This window comes from Equus asinus, chromosome 20 (genome assembly GCF_041296235.1).
Source record: "Equus asinus isolate D_3611 breed Donkey chromosome 20, EquAss-T2T_v2, whole genome shotgun sequence".
Taxonomy (NCBI): domain Eukaryota; kingdom Metazoa; phylum Chordata; class Mammalia; order Perissodactyla; family Equidae; genus Equus; species Equus asinus.
Genome location: NC_091809.1, coordinates 51,643,744 through 51,665,414, shown reverse-complemented (window position 1 = coordinate 51,665,414; position 21,671 = coordinate 51,643,744). Strand labels below are relative to the sequence as shown.

Below are 21,671 nucleotides of genomic sequence, written 5' to 3'. Positions count from 1 at the left end.
CATGTAGAAAATATTCAGTAGGTGGTAGTTATTATCTCATTTGTGCCTGTGCCTATTCCTGTCCCACATAGATAACTCTCAAACTTGTATCTCCCACCCCACCCCCGTCTCTTGTGCTCTAGACCTGTATTTTGTGTGTGTGTGTGTGTGTGAGGAAGATTGTTGCTGAGCTAACATCTGTGCCAATCTTCTTCTATTTTATATGTGGAATGCCATCACAGCATGGCTTGATGAGTGGTGTGTAGGTGTGTGCCTGGGATCTGAACCTGCAAAACTGGGGCCGGTGAAGCAGAGCATGTGAACTTAACCACTATGCCACCAGGCCAGCCCCCTCTAGACCTGTATTTTACCAACTGGTTGTGGAACATCTTTACCCTGATATTTACAAATAGCTCATACTCTTATTCAAAACTGAGCGACTTGCTTTTCCCCCAATACTTGCTCTTCACCTATTCTGCATCGCCATCACTTCGAGTATGACTTTTTGGCTCTCTCTTTTTGTCACTGCCTACATTCTGTCAGTCACCTTTGACTTTTTTTGGAATTTGTCCTTATCTTACTGTAGTGCTTCAGTTTCTCTCAACTGAATTATTGCTTGGTCTCCTCATTGGTTTCTCCAAGTCTAGATGCGTCTCTTTCTATCTCATATTCTGCCCTGTATCCAGAGTGACCTTTCTAAAATGGTGGTCTTACAGTTTCACTCTCCTCTTTCAAAACTCCACACTTTCCTCTTGAAGGTCTTTAAGCCTATAGTCTTTAAGTGCCGACAGGTCTTGTGCTGACCTGTATCTCCATCATCATTGCCTGCCACTGATGGCTTTGCCAAAACACTGACTTGTTAACTGGCTCTTCCTTCAAGATATATGCCTTCACGACTCCTCCTCTTTTTACCATCTCTGCCTGGGATGCCCTTCTTTTCTTCAAATGGCAAACAGGCTTAAGAACTAGGGAAATGTCTCTTCCCCTCTTGACCTTTCCTGGATCCCCACATCCTTACATCCTGTTGCTCCTGCTGTGCATGGATAGCATTTTTTAACACTTCTGCATTGTCTCAGTAATCACTTTGTGGCATAGTTGCTTATGTGCCTGTAAGCACTGGTCTTGGTACAATGTCTGGCAGATAGGAGGGACTCAAGAAATGTGGGTTGATTTGATTAAATGAATGCATTGAATGACAGACTCTAGAAGAATCTTGTGAGATGGAATCGAGCAAGTTGTAAATTATTAAAGGTAAATATGGAGGACAAAAACAAATTTACATGCACAGTATGAAAGAGATGTGGTTTAACAGCAGAACGTTTTAAAAATTGCTAAGGAGTTTTGATTGACAACCGTATGAGGTAGTAACAAAGAAAAATAAGGAGGAAATAAAAGAACATGAAATATCTTAATTGGGGAACCTCAATGTCTGGTTTTACACCCAGAGTATTGTGTTTGGCTCTCTGTATTGTAGTTTTAGAGGGAGTTAGATCAGAATAGCAATAATTATTGAAACTATTTAATTTTTAATATTTTTTGAAAAAAATTACCAAGATAGAGAAACCACTAGCTAACATGATCAAGAAGAGAAAGAGAGAAAGCACAAATGTACAAAAGTAAGAAATGACAATTGGAAAGAAACCATTGAAATAGTTGAAAAATTACAAGAGACTTTGTAGGCTCTGTGCAAATACATTTGAAAACTTTGATGAAATGAGTAATTTCCTGGGGAAATACAGATTACCACGGTTGATAGAGATAGAAAGTTTAAACAGACCAATTTCTGTAGAGGGAGAAGAGAAACTTATTAAGGAACTACTTTTCAGAAGGCACCCGGCCCAGATTGTTTCACAGGGAAATTCTAGCAAACTTTCAAATATCTGATAGTCCCGAAGATGTATCAGAGAATAGAAAATGAAAGGAAACTTCTCACTTCTTCTTATGAAGCAAGTGTAATATTGATATCTACACATGATAAAGATGGTACAAAAATGAGAACTATTATTTATTGCTATTATATATGAATATCCATGAAAACGTACAAAATGTATAGTACTAATAAATATTTTGTTAACAAACAGAATCCAGTACTACATTAAAACTGTAATTTACTATGATCACGTAGGATTAATTCCAAGAGTGCAAGGTAGATTCATTATTTGGAAATCCATTAATATCATATACTATATTAATATGTCTCAGGAAAAATAATCATCTCCATAAATGCTGATAAAACTTGTGAAAATTCAACATCCATTTCTCCTAAAAATACTGAAGAAATAGGATTTGATGGATACTTTCTTAACATGATTATTCGAACACAGACACACACATATGTGTGTGTATAAATACATATATAGACATTAATATATCCTAATCTTTGTCCTAAAATCAGTAATACTAAATTGGGAAACACTACAAGTATTTTTTCTAAGGCTGGAGCAAGGAAAGGATGGCCACTATCTCCACTACTATTCAACTAAATATAACCAATATAATTAGACTAAAGAAATTGATTAGAGGCATAAGGATCAGTAAAGTAAAACTGTCTCTTTTTGTAGATGATATCATGGTAGACCTGGAAAAGCATAGAGAATCAGTGACCAAACTAACTCAAACAATAACAGGTAAGGTAACAGCAAGTAAAATTGACATACTGAAGTCAATAGCCTTCATCTACACAATAATCAGCTAACATAATGGTAGAAAACTTGGGGCCAGCCCGGTGGCGCAGAGGTTAAGCGCGCACGTTCTGCTTCGGTGGCCTGGGGTTTGCCGGTTCGGATCCCGGGTGCGGACATGGCACCACTTGGCAAGCACCATGCTGTGGTAGGCGTCCCACATAGAAAGCAGAGGAAGATGGGCACGGATGTTAGCTCAGCTCAGCCTTCCTCAGCAAAAAGAGGAGGATTGGCGGCAGCTAGTTCAGGGCTAGTCTTCCTCAAAAAAAAAAAAAAAACAACATAATGGTAGAAAACGCCATTTACAATAACAGCAAAGAAGATTAAATACTTAGAAATGAACTTAACAAGAAATGTGAAAACTTTAAAATACTCCTGAAAGACACATTTAACACATGGAAGGCATCCTCTGTTCTTAATTAGGATGATTCAACATCATAAAGATGTCAGTTCTCCCTAAATTAATTTTTAAATTTAATGCAATGTTAATAAAAATTCCAACAAAATTTTTAAGGAAGTTAGACAAATTGATACTAAAGTTCATATGGAAAAATAAATATCCCAGAATAGTCAAGAAAAAACTAAAAAAGAAAATTTTCAGTGGGAGGACTAGGCCTACTAGGCATTAAAATATACTATAAAACCTCTATAATTAAAACATTGTGATATCGGTGCATGAATAGGTAAATAGACAAGTGACACAGAGTAGAAAGCCCAGAAACAGACTCAAGAACTTATGGAGGGGGCTGGCCCCATGGCTGAGTTTTTAAATTCGAGTTCTCCGCCTCGGTGGCCCAAGGTTTCGCCAGTTTGGATCCTGGGCGGGGACATGGCACTGCTCGTCAGGCCATGCTGAGGTGGCGTCCCACATAGCACAACCAGAGGCACTCACAACTAGAATGTGCAACCATGTACTGGGTGGCTTTGGAGGAAAAACAAAAAGATTGGCAACAGTTGTTAGCTCAGGTGCCAATCTTTACAAAAAAAAAAGAACTTATGGAAATTTAGTTTATGATAAAGACGGCATCTTAAATCACTGGGTAAAGAGGGCCTTTTCTCTACTTTCTTACTTCCTGCATTTTTTTTTATTGTGGTAAAAAACACATAACAAAATTTAGCATCTCAACTATTTTTAAGCATACAGGTTAGTGTTAGGTTTATTTACATTGTTAAGAAACAATCTTCAGAACTTTTTCATCTTGCAAAATTGAAAGCCCATACTCATTAAACAATAGCTTCCCATTTCCCCTTCCCTCAGTCCCATTCTACTTTCTGTTTTTATGAATTCGACTACTTTAGATACTGCATGTAAGTGGTATCATACAGTATTTGTCTTTTTGTGATTGGTTTATTTCATTTAGCATAATGTCCTGAAGTTTCATCCATGTCGTACGTAGCATGTGACAGATGCTTCCTTTTTAAGGTTGAATAATACTTCGTTGTATGTAAACATTTTGTTTATCCATTTATCTGTTGATGGATACTTGGGTTGCTTCCACCTTTTGGTTATTGTAAATAATTCTGTTATAAATATGGATGTACAAATTTCTCTTTGAATCCCTGCTTTCAGGACCATTGCCTTTTTTTTTTTTTTTAAGATTTTATTTTTTTCCTTTTTCTCCCCAAAGCCCCCTGGTACATAGTTGTATATTCTTTGTTGTGGGTCCTTCTAGTTGTGGCATGTGGGACGCTGCCTCAGCGTGGTTTGATGAGCAGTGCCATGTCCGCGCCCAGGATTCGAACCAACGAAACACTGGGCCGCCTGCAGCGGAGTGTGCGAACTTAACCACTCGGCCACGGGGCCAGCCCCCAGGACCATTGCCTTTTAAGATGATGATGTTAGCTTCCCTTATTTATGCTGAAATTAAGCATTCAATCTGTCAAGCATATGAAAGGAAAGACAATATGATGCTAAACCCTTTTAAAAGTAAAGCCACAATCTTTTCCTTAGTTTTTGGATGTTCTGTCATTTAAATAGGTCATTTCTAGTGTAATCATATGGACAAAAATGATTATCCGGTAAGGACAATCATCTTATTTGTTTACTTTAGCATAATTTTGATAAATTAGAAAAATTTTAAATGGAAAATGTAATATATACAAGATATAAAAGATAACTAGTTCTAAAAGCTTAGGAAGCGATTTTAATTTGAGAAATGTTACGCATTTCTCTCACGCTATTCTCTTGACTATAGGGTAAAGATCAGAATTATCTCAGTAGGCACCAGCTTAGATTTTCTCTTTAGCCCTCTGAAGTGTTAGCTTTTTGACAGAGGATAAGGGTCAGGAGAAGGTAAGTTGCTGTTTCCTGTTGTGCTTCAGGACATACTCAAAAGCTGTTACCCTTTAATTTCAAATTCTCTGACTAATCAGGTTCTGCTGGGAACTTGTCCCGTTTCCTTCTCTCTCTATTTGAAATCTCTCATTTTGAAACCGTGTTTTTTCTTATTAATATTTGTTTTTCTATTTTTGCTCTTGTTTGAAGGTACAATCACTGGTTTGATGGAATGGCTTTGCTTCACCAGTTCAAGATAGAGAAGGGCACAGTGACATATAGGAGCAAGTTTCTACAGAGTGATACATACAAGGCCAACAGTGTTCATGATCGAATTGTGATCTCAGAATTTGGCACACTGGCCCTCCCTGATCCATGCAAGAGTATTTTTGAACGTTTTATGTCAAAGTTTGAACAGCTTGGTAAGCAGCCTTTAATGGGCCCAGAATTTGCAGGTGATGGTGACGATTACTTAAATTATTATGATATATGACAATTTATATAAAGATAAATCTTGAAATAGACTTTTCTTTTGGTGTGAGAGGATGTTTAAACTGCTTTCTCTCCCTGATTGAGTGCTTGGGGCCTGTTATAGTAAGTTGTTGTGTTTTAATAACTCTGGGGTTTGGTTTCAGCAATGACTGACAACACTAATGTCAACTATGTGCGGTACAAGGGTGATTACTACATCAGTACTGAGACCAACTTTATGAATAAAGTGGACATTGAGACCCTGGAAAAAACAGAAAAGGTAAAATATAGGTTAAAAAATAAATAAAAGAGACCCTAAAATTTCTTTCCATTTGAAATATTTTTAGAGTAGTAGATATCTGAAGAAGAAATTGAAGCCTTAACCAAACAAAAACAAAGTTACCCACTGTTTCAAGTTATTGTGCACTCTCTGTCCTGATTAGAATGCCCTGTGGGGTTGGTCTTCCTTAAAGATAATTTTAGACTTCCTCCTTACTTCTAATATCTGAAGGCTAGGGTGAAGGAGAAACAGAATAGTACAGATTTACTTTGGTCAGTTCATGTTCTTCCTAGCTACAGGGAGAATTGAACGGGAGATTGTCTAGACCTATACTGCCTTTATGTACCACATTAATTAAAAATAAAATAAAATTTTGGACCTCAATTTTAGTTCTTCTTCTATTGAACTTTCCTATGATTGTGGGCACACACACACGTACAAAATCCTTACTGGATAATCATTTTGTCCATTTTTGGTGGTAGGGGTTTTGTTTATTTTTAGTTTTGTTTTTTTGTCTTAGTTTCTTTTGCTTTAGTAGGAAAAATAATTTTGATTTCTCAGAGGTGAGATCTTAGGGCTTAGACTGTAGTTTTCATATTTTGTTTTAAAATAGTTGGCACATCCTTACTGTCTATGCCCATGAGATCTGCCCATGTTTCACTGAAAAGTCTCTGATGGTCTTACATTTGCAGGTAGACTGGAGCAAATTTATTGCTGTGAATGGAGCAACTGCACATCCTCATTATGACCCAGATGGAACAGCCTACAACATGGGAAACTCCTATGGGCCACATGGTAAAGTTAGAATGGCGGTCTTTTTAAAAACAATTGAAAGTTAACTATCTTCTCATGTTCCATTATGGTTAAGATGTAAACATATGAAACTTCATTTGAAAGTTTCAGAAAGAAATCTCTAAAGTAGCGTCACTGAACTTAAAGTATGTAATTTATCATTAAGTATGTGTTCTGTGGTCTTTCCACACATATGCTAAGATGCTGATTTTCTATTTGGTTGTTTCAGCATGGCTCACACATTTATGGTCCATTGTGCTTCCTGGCTCACAAGCATTGTAGGGATTTTCAGTACGTGTTTCTTAAACTTGAATTTTTAATAAGTACCATATTGTAAGTGTAAGAAATTTAGAATGCTGCAGCAGTGAGATGTAGGGAAGCTACATTGTCTATCACATGGGAAGGAATTTATTTTTATCATGGAAGTAACACACTAAAGTCAGTTGAGGTTATAGTGCAATTGCGTTCACAGTCAATTACACCACATCTCTTTCCTGATATCCGTGTACTTCCCCAACTGCCTACCAATCTGCTCAGAAAGTTCTTTTCTTTTTTTTTTTTGAGGAAGATTAGCCCTGAACTAACATCTGCTGCCAATCCTCCTCTTTTTTTTTTTTTTTTTTTTTTTTTGCTGAGGAAGACTGGCCCTGAGCTAACATCCGTGCCCATCTTCCTCTGCTTTATATGTGTGATGCCTGCCACAGCATGGCTTGACGAACAGTGTGTAGGTCCGCACCTGAGATCCGAACCAGCAAACCCCAGGCTGCTGAAGTGGAGCATGCGAACTTAACAGCTGTGCCACCAGGCCAGCCCCCTGCTGAGAAAGTTTTAATACCTGATAATGATAGCTAACATTTATTGAGTGTCTAGTATGTACTGGTGTTAAGTGGTTTTTCGTATATTTTTTCATTTAATCCTTCTAACAACTCTCTGAGAAAGGTACTATTATTATCCCCTTTTTACAGACAAGGGCAGTGAATCTTGAGACTTTAAGATACTTGCTTAGGCAAGCTTCCAAGTGTATAAGACCAGACTTGTCAGCAAGCCTGAATCACACCCCAAGGCTTGCTATTAGTCACTGTTAGACCAACTTAAGAATTGTTTACCACTGAGTACAGAAGACTCTCTCAGGGCATGCAAATTCACGTTCCTACTTGAGTACAAATGTTTCTCTCTGTTTGAAAAGGAAGGTGTAAGTATAAGTAGTAGATCTTTCTATCTATCTTAGCTGTCAATCAATCTATCATCTATAACCTATGACACCTTTGTACAGATTACCTTTTGTATAGGTTAGTGTATACCTTTGGTGAGTAATTGGCTTTGTGGGTTGTTCGTCTCTACCTCTCCGTATTTATACGTATGAGTGTATCTGAAAATGAATACTGCAGATGTGTTTTTTACTGGCTCAAGTAGAGATAGGGTACCCTGGAAACTTCATCACCCAGCCATCTCCCCTCTTCTTTATTGCTTGATCTCAGATAGGGATGTATTCTTCAAAGCTGTTACAGGAAACAGCAAACATCCTTTTTGGTAAAATGTTTCAGCAAGTGGGTAAACTGACTCAGCAGTTTTTTGTCATCCGTCTTTTTTGATCATTAAAAAAATCAATTTCTTATTAACTCTGTTAACCAAGTAGATAATTTTGTAACTAGATCATAAAATGAGAAATACTGTTAACAATTCTCAGTTATGTATCCTAAAATAAATAGTCATTAGATCAGTGATTCTCAGCCTTTAGTGTGCCTAAGAATCACCCAGAATGCTTCCTAGCAATGTAGATTGCTAGGCTTTATCTTCAGAGATTCTGGTTCAGTAGACCTGAAAAGGGGCCAAGAATCTGCTTTTTAACCACCCCCTGACTCCTTTTCTTGGTGCATTTAACAAGATTCCCTTCTGATTTTGGTGCAAGTGGCCGCTGGATCTTTGAGGAGCCCTTTCACCAATCATCAGAGGCTGGGCTTATTGCTTTGCCTCAATTTGCTGTCACGAGGTCTAAAGAATCTCGCAGAGTTAGACTCACAGTGTTGGGCAGGTCATTCCTCTGCTGGGTGTTTCTTGGGTCTGTCTCCCCTAATCATGCCTTCAAGACTTGTGGTTAAAATAGTTCTACTAGTCTTTAAATTTAGTGACTTGAGTATTTGTCACTTAACCCAATTGCTGAGACAGGAAATTCTTCTCTTTATCTTCTGATCTCAACTAGAACTGAATTTACTTCGTTTTTCTTACTTGATTATTTGGTTCAGTGAGGAGTTTTTGAACTAGAACTCAAATGTACATGTAGCTACAGGGAGCTAGACTACCTAGGATGCTAAATTTCATCTAGGGGAAATTTAGTGATTCTCATTGTGATAAAGTGCTTGCTGGTAATTTCTATCTTTAGGAAGTAAAAAGCTTTTAATTGTTTTAGCTTTTTCAGATGTTTTAAAAAGGCTTTTTGAAATGAAAAATTCTCTAAATTGTCCTCTTATCATCATCTGATGCATTATATTTTTTAGTTATCGTATAATTTATTAGAATTTGAGCTTTATGAAAAAAGAGCCTTGTGTTTCTTTTGTACACTGCTGTATAGAAGCGTCTGGAATATGGTACTTAGGACAGTTGGAAGATTGCCTGGAGTATAGCTGGCACTTAATAAGTAGCTGCCGAATAAATGGTTATCTTGTCCCAAAGGAAGCTAGTGATTGCAAAATTCTGTGTTACCCAAGTTCTTCAGTACCTACATTGGCAGTTCTAATAACAGGAAGTTAATTCAGTATGACATCAATATTTGTTCATTCATTGAATCATTTAACAAACGTATGTTGTTAGTTAATCCATCAAAGCTGTTTATAATGTACCTGCTAAATGCTAAGTCCTTGTTTGGTACTGAGGATGCAGAGATGATCCTGCCTTTGAAGAGCTCACCAGTCTCCTGGGAAGAAGATAAACAAGCAGGAAAATTATAGTACGATGGGATAAGTGCTATGACTGTATAGATATAATCAGGGCATAGAAGAGGGCTCCAAATACCTTTGGGCTGGGGAAGAGTCAGGGAAGGCTACTTGATGAGTGGACGCTTGAGTTGGTTATTGAAGAAGTAGTAAGCAATAGTCAGATGAATGATTGTATAAATGAATGTTCATGAGACAGGATGAGATGGGACCCCAAAGTGACCCCAGGGATTCAGAGGACTGAAGGGAAGGTGTTGCACATAGATGCAAATGGAGATTATAGTGGAGAGTGAGGAGAGGGACAAGTAGAATTTGAGGATATTCCTGGCTGCTACGTTATCTTTTCCTATGAAGTAGGGATTGAGTGCGCCTTCAGGGAGTGAGAAAGTAACCATTTGAGAGCATTAAAATACAGTAAACCATTTGAAAGCAAAAAAATGGTTGATTACTTTGTGTGTATTGTTTCAAAACCTTAGCTAATAATTTTGATAAAGTTAATATGTTTTTTATATACAAGTCTTTGTTTGAAATAACTCTTCACGAAATATGGATGTCATGCACATTGTATAAAGCTCTTAACTGCTTTTGCCTAGTCTGCAAGTACAAGGGTTATCTTTTACTCTAGAAAGTATGTAAAACAAGACAGGATTTTCCGTTTTCCAGGTTCTTGCTATAATGTTATTCGAGTTCCTCCAGAGAAGGTGGACCTTGGGGAGACAATCCATGGAGCCCAGGTGGTATGTTCTATTGCCTCTGCAGAGAAGATGAAACCTTCTTACTACCATAGCTTTGGTGAGTGCAGAGAGAAGGTAAATTGTAATGGGACCTGCCCTAATGTCGCCATAGCAGAGGGACTAGTTTTGGAAAGTACTGTGTTAATACAGCTTGTCAGAGTACGGGGCTAATGAGATCAAGACTGCATTTTAATGTCAGTTAAGTTTATTCTGTTTAGTCATGTACTTCTTACCCTAACCAACTGACTGCTTGAAAATATATAGTTATTTTAGTACAAGCAAGTACTAAAAAATTAAGTAACAACACCAAGAGTGAACTGTAATGTAAACTATGGACTTTGGGTGGTTACAATGTGTCAGTGTAGGTTCATCAGTTGTAACAAATGTACCACTCTAGTGGGAGATGTTGATAATGGGGAGGCTATGCATGTGTGGGGCTAGGGGATATATGGGAAATCTGTGTACCGTCCCTTCAATTTATTGTGAAAATAAAAAACACTGTTAAAAAGTAAAATTAAAAAAAAATCATTTGACCATTAAAAATTGACAGGATTCAAAATTTTAGGTAACTTTAGAGTCCACAGATAATAATCATACCTGAAAAGGTCTTGACTGAAAAGGTCTTGACTGTATTTGCGGGAAGAATTCATAGTCTGTACAGATTGCTTCAGCTTTTTCTCAGAGTGTTTATCTTCTGCATTGTAAACCTTTATAGCCAGTCTGTTCCTGAATCCTTACCCCCAGTATAAATAGCAAAAGGATTAGGGAATAAAGTTTCAGATCATAATCAACACTTTAATATTATGCTTCTTTACCTTGTTCCTAAACCAAAACAATTTAAAAAGAAAGAACAAAAAGGGGTAACCAGCAAGCTGAAGGCATTCAACTCAAGTTATTCTAAGCAGTTCTCTTTTTCATGTAGGGACAGGAAATATGTACATCAAAGCTGGGAAACAGTGAAGAATTATTTCTGTCTGGGATTTGTTTAGGTCAGCAGTAAAATGTCCAGGCATTCAGACAAGTCCCCATAACTCACATTTCAGACAACTCTGATTTGCGAAATAACATTTTATTGTTTGCTGGAACCTTTTAGGAATGACAAGGAACTACATAATCTTCATTGAACAGCCTCTAAAGATGAATCTGTGGAGAATTGTCACTTCCAAAATTCGGGGAAAGGCCTTTTCTGATGCAATAAGCTGGGAACCCCAGTATAATACACGGTTTCATGTGGTGGATAAGCACACTGGACAGGTGGAGTATTTTGAGTATATTTATCATGAAAATGATTGGACACAAAGGCAAATTTCCATATGTTGATTTTTACCTTCACTGGGCATTGCTTGTGTAAGACGCTCTTAATCAGGATATACCTTTTTCCATAGGTAGGGCTAACTACTTATTAGTGGATTTTGTAGGAAGCGATTTTATCCTTTTAATTATCTGATTCAATTAAAATGACATCTAGACACCTTCTTAGCATGGGTTTTTCCATATCATAATATTTGCTGAAGAGGATCTTGTTTATGCGGAGGTGTTCCTTAACTTTTGCAATGGTACTTCAGTTAGTTACTTCTACCACTGCTTGATATGTAAATGTGATAATCCTACCAAAGTCCAAAGCACATTGGCTAAATATCTTTCTATACTCCTGATTAAAAGCACTATTATATTTGTCTACTTTTTACCTCTCTAAAGAGATAGTATTCTAAATTTACTGTACCCTAATTTCATTACCAAAAAAAATCCCATCTTAATAAAATTGAGTGCATTTTTCAAAGAATTAGTCACTTAATTTATCATAAGCTACTTAATAGCAGTATTTTCTATTTAGCCATGTAGTTAGAGTCCAGGATTTATTTATTCTTCAAAACAATGGACCATGTTTCATGAGGACTTTTAAGTTAGTTGTGGCAGTTGATTGGTCTATATCAAATAGCCCGAGTTCATTGATTAATATGAGATGAGACGACTTGAGCAAGCAGTGCTTAAATCAAAGCGGATTTGCTTCTACATTCCAAATTCTACTTTTTACACCTACCGGGCCTGTCACTTCAAGGGGGGAATCTTCTTAATTTGAGTTTTGTGGATCTGTTCCTTAAAGGAAAAAAATATAAATAAAATAAAATGTCTCTTTTTCCTTGTTTGTGTTTTCCCCTGCAGCTTCTTCCAGGGATGTACTACAGTAAACCTTTTGTTACTTTTCATCAAATCAATGCCTTTGAGGACCAGGGCTGTGTTGTAATTGATTTGTGCTGTCAAGATAATGGAGAAAACCTAGAAATTTACCAACTACAGAATCTTAGGAAAGCTGGGGAAGGACTTGATCAGGTAAACACCTTTGATTTGTCAGGAGTTGTGAAATTAATTTTGAATTAGCCAAGTTCTGGCTTTGGCTTTGGCATTAGCTGTTTCTCTTGCTTCTTTGGCAGAGAAGGATGGAGAATGGTTTTAAAGTGAAGACACAGCTTTGTCATTTATTTATTTAATACTTAAAAATAATTTGAAGTACTTACTTAATACTTAAATAAAAAGCATGTTAAAGAAAGTCAAGAGATGTGTTTTGAAGCACTTGTGATTAGTTCCTTGTTACATTTGAGCACTAAACAGACTTATGTTTCCTGGAAAGGAGAACAAAATAGACTATGATCTTAGTTCTGTGATGAAAGAAAGTCTATTGGTTTATCCAGCTGAAGGGATTCACTTTTTCCTGATACTGAATCCAAGGTAAAATTTTTCCTTGGATTATGTAGTGTAAATTGTTTTCAGTTAGAGTTTTATTTTTAAATCTTTTAAAAACATTACTTTTAAACTTTACTTATACTTACTAAGCTTATTTGTGTTATTATAGGCATATGATAGGTCTTGATAGCTGCAGTGTAAGTCCTTTAGCTCTTTTCTTTTTTCAGATTGTCTGAGTTTTTCTTGGCCTTTTGCATTTCCATAAATTTTAGAATCAACTTGTCAGTTTTTGCAAAGAAAAAAAAAACCCCTCTGATTGGGATCATGTTGCAACTATGGATCAATTTGGGGATAATTGACATATTTACAACAGTGAGAAATATTGAGTCTCCAGTCCACAAACATGGAATATCTCTCCATTTGTTTGAGTCTTTTAAAAATTTTTCTCAGTAATGTTTATAGTTTTCAGCATAAGGATATTAGATATCTTTTGTTGAATTTATACCTAGGTATTTAGTGTATTTTGAAAATATTGTAAATGGTATCTTTTAAACTTTCATTTGTATATAGAAATGCAACTGATTCTGTATGATGACCTCATATTTAAAGACCATGCTAAATTTGCTTATTATTTTAAATAGTTGATCTGTAGATTATTTTGGATTTTCTATGTATGTAATCATGTTATCTGAAAATAATGACAGTTTTATTTCTTTCTTTCCAATATTTATGCCTTTTCTTTCTTCTTGCCTTATTGTACTAGCTAGGACCTCAAGCTGAAAAGAAGTGGTCATAGCAGTAATCATTTTCCCCATCTAATTTGGAAAATTTTTAATAATTCACCATTAATTATGAAATTACTGCAGGTATTTTTGTAGATACCTTTATCAGTTTATCTTAATGGTACCTTTTGATGAACAGACATGAGTAGTCCATTGTACATCTGTTTCAGACATCTTCCTATGCTAAGGTCATGAAAATATTCTCCTATGTTATCTTCTAGAAGATTTTTTAATTCTAAAAATTACGTATCCATATATGTATTGTTCTGTTTCTGGACTCTATAGTCTGGTCCATTGGTCTCCTTAAGTATACTTGTGCGAGTGTTACGTTGTTCTAATTACTGTCACTATTATAAAAAATCTTGATGTTTAGTAGATCAGGTCCTCCTAATTTTTTCCTCTACAATGAGTGTCATGGCCATTTCTGGTCCTTTACATTTTTGTATAAATTTTAGAATCAGCTTGTCAGTTTTCACACACAGACACACACACACAAAACAAAAACAAAAACCCTTTCAGATTTTAATTACATTTGCAGTGAATCTATATATCAGCTTGAGTGAGGATTAACATCTTTACACAATGTGGAGTCTTCCAGTACATGAACACAATATATCCTTCCATTTCCTTGGGACTTCCTTAATTCCTTTGAGTGTTTTATAGTTTTCTCGTTAAAAATTTTATACGTCTTTTGTTAGATTTATTCCTAGGTATTTGATATTTTTTGACATTATTTTACATGTTATTTACTTTTGCTTTCCTTTATGTTAATACTGCTGTATAGCAGTATGGTTGGTTTTTGTTATTGATCTTGTGTTCAGTAATGCTGTAATTACACTTATAAATTCTAGTAATTTATAGCTTTTTTAATATTTTGTACATCTACAATCATATCATATGCAAGTAGTGACAGTTTCTTTTCTTCCTTTCCAAACTATTGGTATTCTTTTTTTGCCTTATTTCACTGCACCTCCAGGACAGTGTTCAATGTAAGTGGTGATAGTTGGCATCCTTGTCTGTTCCCTGTCTGAGAGGAAAAGATTTCAACATTTTAGCATCAAGTATGCTGTTTGCTGTAGATTAAAAAAAAACACTAGTGACTTGATTTTTTAGAGAAGTCTTAGGTTTAAAGAAAAATCAAGCAGAGTACAGAGTTCCCTTCCCTTTATTCCCTCAGTTTCCCCTATTATTAACATCTTGCCTCGATGTGGTATATTTGTTACAAATGATGAACCAATATTGATACATTATTATTAACTGAAGTCCATAGTTTACATCAGGGTTCACTTTTTGTATTGTACAGTTCTATGGACTTCGAAAAATGCATAATGTCATGTATCCACCATTATCGTATCATACAGAATAGTTTTACTGCCCTAAAAATACCATGTTCCACCTATTCTTCCCTATTGTTTTGTGTGGACATCAGTTATCAAAATTTTTTTTTAAAGATACTTTTTGTTCAATTAGGAAAGTTCCCTTCTAGTTTACTAAAAATTTTTATCATAGATGGACGTTAGATTTTATCAAATTTTTTTCTGTGCTATTGAGAGAATCACACGACTTAGCCTTTATTCCATTGATGTGGTGAAGCACATTGATTGATTTAAAAAAAATTTCTAACAGCTATTGATTGATTTTTGAGTGTTAACTAACCTTTCATTCCTGAACTAAATTCCAATTGGTTACACTGTATTTTTGTTTTAATATATTGCTAAGTTTGCTTTGCTAATATTTTGTTTAGGATTTTTTTGCATGTATTTCATGAATAAAGTTGCCCTGTAATTTTTCTTCCTTATAATGTCCTTGTTAGGTTTTGGTGTTAAGGTTTTGCTGCTCTCATGAAATGAGTTGGAAATTGTTCTCTTATCTATTCTTTGTATGAAAATATATAAGATTGGCAATATTTCTTACATGTTTGGAATAATTCAACAGTAAAGAGCTACCTATTAATTTCTTAACAGGTGATCGTAAATTATGAGTTCTATTTCTTTAATAATATAGGATTATTCTGATTTTCTATTTCTTATTGTGTCAGATTTGGCAAATTGTGTTTTTCTAGAGATTTATCCATGTCGTTTAAAATTTCAAATTTATTGACCTAATGTTATTCATAATATCATCTTATGTTTTTAAAAAATGTATGTAGGGTTAATTGATATTCCCTGTTTTTATCTCTAATATGGTTGTTTTTACTGACTGCCTTTTTTGTTTGTTTAGGCTTGCCAGGATCTTAGCAATTTAATGAGGCTTTTCAAAGGACCATCTTTTTGGCTTAGCTGATCCTCTTAAATGTCTGTTTGTTTTCAGTTTCATTGATTTCTGCACTTAATTATTTCCTTTTCTACTTTCTTTGTGTTTAATTTAGTGTTCTTTTTCTAAGGGTATGGATCCTTTATTTTTGATCCTTTCCCCCCAAAATATACCTTTGAGAAAAAAAATTTCACTCTAAAGAGCTTTAGCTGCATCTCACAAGTTTTATGTTTTATTTTTATTACTTTTCAGTGAAAGTATTTTCTAAATCTTGTTGAGATTTCTTCTTTGAAATGTGTCTTTCAATTTTCTAGCATATGGGCACTTTTCTAGTTATTTTTTGACATTGATTTCTAGCTTAATTTTGCTGTATGATTCTAAACATAAAATTTATTGAGATTTGCCTTATGGCCCAGCATAAGATCATTTTTTTTTTTTTGAGGAAGATTAGCCCTGAGCTAACTACTGCCAATCCTCCTCTTTTCGCTGAGGAAGACTGGCCCTGAGCTAACATCCATGCCCATCTTCCTCTACTTTATATGTGGGACACCTACCACAGCATGGTGTGCCAAGCGGTGCCATGTCCACACCTGGGATCTGAACCAGCAAACCCTGGGCCGCCGAGAAGTGGAACGTGCGAACTTAACCGCTGTGCCATCAGGCTGGCCCCCAAGATCATTTTTTAAATGTTTTATGTGTACTTAAAATAATATATGTCCTAGATTTTGGATGCAGTATTTTATATGTGTCAATTAGATCATATTTGTTAATATTATTCAAATCTTCTCTATTTTTATTGATCTCTATTATATCAGTTATCATATAACATGAAAGGTATATTAAAATCTCTTACTTGGAGTATAGATTTTTCTGTCTCCTTATAGTTATGCTAATTTTTACTTTATATATTTTGGTGCTCTGTTATTAAGTACATACAAATTTAGAATTGTTTTCCCTTCCTAGTTTATTGAACATTTATCTTTGAGTAATGCTTTTTGCTTTGAAGTCTACTTTTTGCTTAATGTTTGCATGCTGTAACTTTCCCATTCTTTTACTTTTAATCTTTCTAGATGCGTACCTTGTAAGCAGCATATATTTTAAAAATCCATTGTGCTAATTCTTTCTTTGTTTTCTTCTCCCAAAAACCCCAAGCATGGTTGTATATCCTAGTTGTAAGTCCTTCTAGTTTTTCTACGTGAGCTGCCACCACAGCGTGGCAAGTGACAGATAGGTAGTGTGGTTCTGTGACTGGGAAGAGAACCCAGGTCACCAAAGTGGAGAACATGAAACTTTAACCACTAGGCCGTCAGGGGTGGCTCTATTGTGCCAATTCTTAACTTTTCATTGGGGCATTTATTTGAACGAATCAACAATATATTGGAATTTAAGTATGCCATCTTCCTATTTGCTTTCTATTTGTGTCACTAGTTTTTTTTCTCTCTCCTTTCTTGCTTTCTCTGGATTGTTTGAGTATATTTTCTTATTTCCTTTCCACCTCCCCTCCCCCAAACTTCACCCCACCCTCGCCCATTAGCTTGGTAGTTATACATTCTTTTAGTAGTTATTTTAGAGATTATGGTATACATCCTTGATTTAACACAATATATTATAAATTGGTTCTTTTAATTCTTTCCAGACAATCCAAGGACTCAGGAACACTTTACTCCATTTACTCTACTTCTGATTTCTATGCTACCGTTCTTGTGTATTTTAATTCTCTCTCTCTGTTAAACCCTATAAGGCATTATTATTAGTGTGGCTTTATGTAAAATCTTGATTACCCATACTACCCCTTTACCCACATCTCTACCTTTCTATTGCTCTTAATTCCTTCCAAACTCTCTGAGCTTCCACATGGAATCATTTTCTTTCTGACTGAAGAATATCTTTTAGTATTTTCTTTAGTTCAGATATGCTGGTGATGAAATCTGTTTTTGCTTGTCAGAAAAATGTCTTGGGGCCGGCCCCATGGCCGAGTGGTTAAGTTTGCACGGTCCGCTTCGGGGCCCAGGGTTTCACTGGTTCGGATCCTGGGTGTGGACATGGCACCGCTTGTCAGACCATGCTGAGGCAGCGTCCCATGTGCCACAACTAGAAGGACCCACAACTAAAATATACAGCTATGTACTGGCGGGACTTGGGGAGAAAAAAGTGGAAAGGAGAAGAAAAGATTGGCAACAGTTGTTAACTCAGGTGCCAATCTTAAAAAAAAAAAAGAAGTCTTTATTTTACCTTCTTTCTTAAAGGATGTTTTCATTGGATAAAGAATTAGGTTGTTTGTTATTTTCTTTTGACACTATAAAGTCACCATTTTATTATCTTCTGATTTCTGTTAAAAAATCAGTTGTCAGTCTAAGCTTTGCACCTTTAAAGTTGATCTTTTTTCCACTGTGACTGTTTTTAAGATCTTTTCTTTGATCTTCTGTAGTTAATGATATCTCTCAATATGGTTTTATTTTGATTTATTTTACTTGGAGGTTTAGGGAGTCTGGAATCTATGGTTTGATGTCTTTCATTAGTTTTGAAAAATTTCACCCCTTGTTTCTCCAAATATTACAGCTGGTAAAACCTTTCTCTCTTTTCTTTCTGGGACTGCAGCACACATATGTTACCCCTTTTCACTCTGTCCTCTGTTTCTTATGTTATTTTTAGTATTTTCCATCCTTTTCTCTCTCTAAAGATATTTTTTCTTATCTGTCTTACAGTCAAACATTCTCTCTTTAGCCGTGTCTATTCTGCTGTTAAACCTAGCCACTAAGTTCTTAAACTCATTGCATTTTTCAGTTCTAGAATTTTGATTTGATTCTCCTTTATAATTTCTAGTTCTCTGCTACAATTCTCACTTGAAAGGAATTTCCTCCAACATATTGAGAATAAAGTCTGATAACTCTATTATCTGGATCCCCTGTGGTTCTGTTTCTATCATCTGTTCTTTGTCTTATTGTTTTTTTTTTTTATCATACTCTCTTGTCTTCTCATGTGCTGGTTAATTTTTATCATATACAGAATATTGGGTTTGAAAAATGGTGGAGATATTTTGAGACCCAGGATGATGTTATCTTCCCACAGAGAAGATTTTCATTTGCTTCTGGCAGGTGGCTAGGATACATTATCAATTCCAGATATTCTTAATCTATTTATAGGGGTTGAGATAATTTGAGTGAGGATACAGTCTCGGCAAGAGCTGGAGTATTTCTAGTTGTTTTTACTTCTAGGGTGCAGACCTAAGTGCTCCTGACACAAAGAGTTAGAGGTTTATCAGGGCATCTCCTTCTTGGCAGACCCTGAACTCCAACTTTTGTCTCTCTAGCTCCTCAGAACTATCAAAATCTCTTCTCATTAGGATCAAGTGGTGGAGGAGTTGGTGTGGCTATATCCTTATAAAAGGGTAGCATGAAGGATCCTTGTGGTGATGGAACTGTTTTGTATCTTTTTTAAAATTTAATTTAATTTTATTATTTTATTGAGGTAACATTGGTTTATAACATTATATAAATTTCAGGTGTACAACATTATATTTTAGCTTCTGTATAGACGGCATCGTGTTTACCATCAAAAGTCTAGTTGCCATCCGTTGCTTACACACGTGACCCTTTACTCCTTCACCTCCCCTCACCCCCCATCCGCTCTGGTAACCACCAATCTGTTCTCTGCATCTGTATGTTTGTTTGTTTATCTTCCACATGAGTGAAATCATATGGTAATTGTCTTTTCCCATTTGACTTATTTCGCTTAGACTAATACGCTCAAGGTCCATCCATATTGTTGCAAATGGCAAGATTTTATCTTTTTTATGGCTGAGTAGTATTTCATTGTGTATGTATGGAACTGTTCTGTATCTTGAGTGTTGTGTGGTGATCACATGAATTTACACATGATGAAATTGCACAGAACTAAATAGACACACACACACAAACAAGTGTATGTTAAACTGATGAAATCTGAATGAATTTGATGGATTATATCAATGTAAATTTCCCAGTTCTGATATTGTGCTGTAGTTATGCAAGACATTATCATTGGTGAAAATGGATGAAAGATACATGGGCTCTCTCTGCATTTTTTTAATGTGATAAAATATACATGACATAAAATTTACCCTTTTAACCATTTTTAGGTGTACGGTTCAGTACCATTAAGTATGTTAACAATGTTGTACCATCACCACTATCCATTTCCAGAGCTTTTTCATCATCACACACAGAAACTCTGTATCCACTGAATAACAACTCTCTATTCTACACCCCTCCACCCCTACCCTCACACCCACCCCCAACCCTTGGTAGCCTCTATTCTACTTTCTGTTGCTATGAATATGCCTATTTTAGGTACATCATATAAGTGGAATCATACAAGATTGGTTCTTTTGTGTCTGACATTTTATTTGGCATAATCTTTTCAATGGGCACCCATGTTGTAATATGTATCAGAATCTCATCCTTTTAAGGTTGAATAATATTTCATTATATGTGTATACCACATGTTGTTTATCTCTTTATCTGTTGGTGGACATTTGGGTTATTTTCACCTTTTGGTTTTTGTGAATAATGCTGTTATGAACATTGGCATACAAATATCTGAGTCCCTGTTTTCACTTCTCTTTGGCATATACTTAGAAATGGAATTGCTGGATCTCATGATAATTCTATATCTAACTGTTTGAGGAACTGCCAAACTGTTTCCCATAGCAGCTGCACCATTTTACCTTCCCACCAGCATGCACAGGGTTCTACTTTTTTCACATTCTTACTAACGTTTGTTATTTTCTGGTTTTTTTCCCCCTAGTAATAGCCATCCTAACGATGTAAAGTGTTATCTCATTGTGGTTTTGATTCACATTTCCTAATGACTAATGATATTGAGCATCTTTTCATGTACTTATTGGGCATTTGTATTTTTTTTTGCGAAATGTCTATTCCAGTCTTTTGCCAAGTTTTTAATCAATTGTACATTTTTTTGTATTATTTCTTACAACTGCATGCGAATCTGCAGTGAGCTCAAAATAAAAAAGTTTAATTAAAAAATTCTTTTATTTTTCTCAGCCTTTCAGCTGCCTTTTCCTAAAAGCAGCTGATGTGCTTAGGGGAAAAGTTGCCCCCAATATCTAGTATGTCTCTGTGGATTTTCTTCTCCTCCCAAGTCTCTGCCCCATTGTTCTTCACTGCCTTTTTAGCTCACCAATGCCTTCAAGTAGCTTTTTTTAAACATTTTTTCTGGCTTTTCTAGCTGTTCTCAATGGGACAGTTGATCCACATTACCTAATCCACCATTATTGGAAATCTCTTTGTGTTCAGCTATAGTTTTGCAAAAGAGAAATATATCTAAATAAATTTAAAAGTAATTTTTTAAAAGCTAACTCTTTATGAAACTTAAAAATGGCGCTAAATCTTTGCTCAGTAAAAACATTTTGGCATGAGATGGAGATAACATGGACTAGGTATACGAGGGGAAAAGGCACGGTTTGTTCTCCATTTTACAGTATTTCAAGAGAGGAAAATGTGTTTTAAGCATTCTTATTGTCAGAAAAATTCACTTATTTTATTAGAGTCTCCTGCTTAAACACCATCTCTGCAGAGAGACTGTGTTGGTGGTCCCCAAGACCACTCCTTGGTTTGATGATTCACTAGGAGGGCTCACAGGTCCTAGAAAAATCAGCAAAAGGCAAAGGCACATGGGATGAAGTCTAGAGGAAACCAGGTTCATGCTTCCAAGAGTCGTCTCCTAGTAGAGTCACACAGGACACGTCTAATTCCTCCAGCAATTTGTTGTGACGGCATGTGTGAAATGTTGTCTGCCAAGGAAGCTCACCCAA

The 21,671-nt window shown here is 35.7% G+C and overlaps 1 protein-coding gene across 5 annotated transcripts in view; it reads left to right on the top strand.

Moving 5' to 3' along the window:
• BCO2 (beta-carotene oxygenase 2) overlaps positions 1 to 21,671 on the top strand; it is a 47,734-nt gene that overhangs the window by 20,019 nt on the left and 6,044 nt on the right. For 4 of the 5 annotated variants that reach the window (XM_070490297.1, XM_014855464.3, XM_014855465.3 and 1 more), the window contains 6 exons: positions 5,146 to 5,357; positions 5,571 to 5,686; positions 6,379 to 6,481; positions 10,072 to 10,200; positions 11,236 to 11,396; positions 12,306 to 12,473. In XM_070490297.1, coding sequence (XP_070346398.1) covers positions 5,146 to 5,357; positions 5,571 to 5,686; positions 6,379 to 6,481; positions 10,072 to 10,200; positions 11,236 to 11,396; positions 12,306 to 12,473 — 889 coding nt within the window. Of the gene's footprint in view, positions 1 to 2,540; positions 2,607 to 5,145; positions 5,358 to 5,570; positions 5,687 to 6,378; positions 6,482 to 10,071; positions 10,201 to 11,235; positions 11,397 to 12,305; positions 12,474 to 21,671 lie in introns of those variants that run through there. The other variant, XM_014855466.3, reaches the window with a different exon arrangement.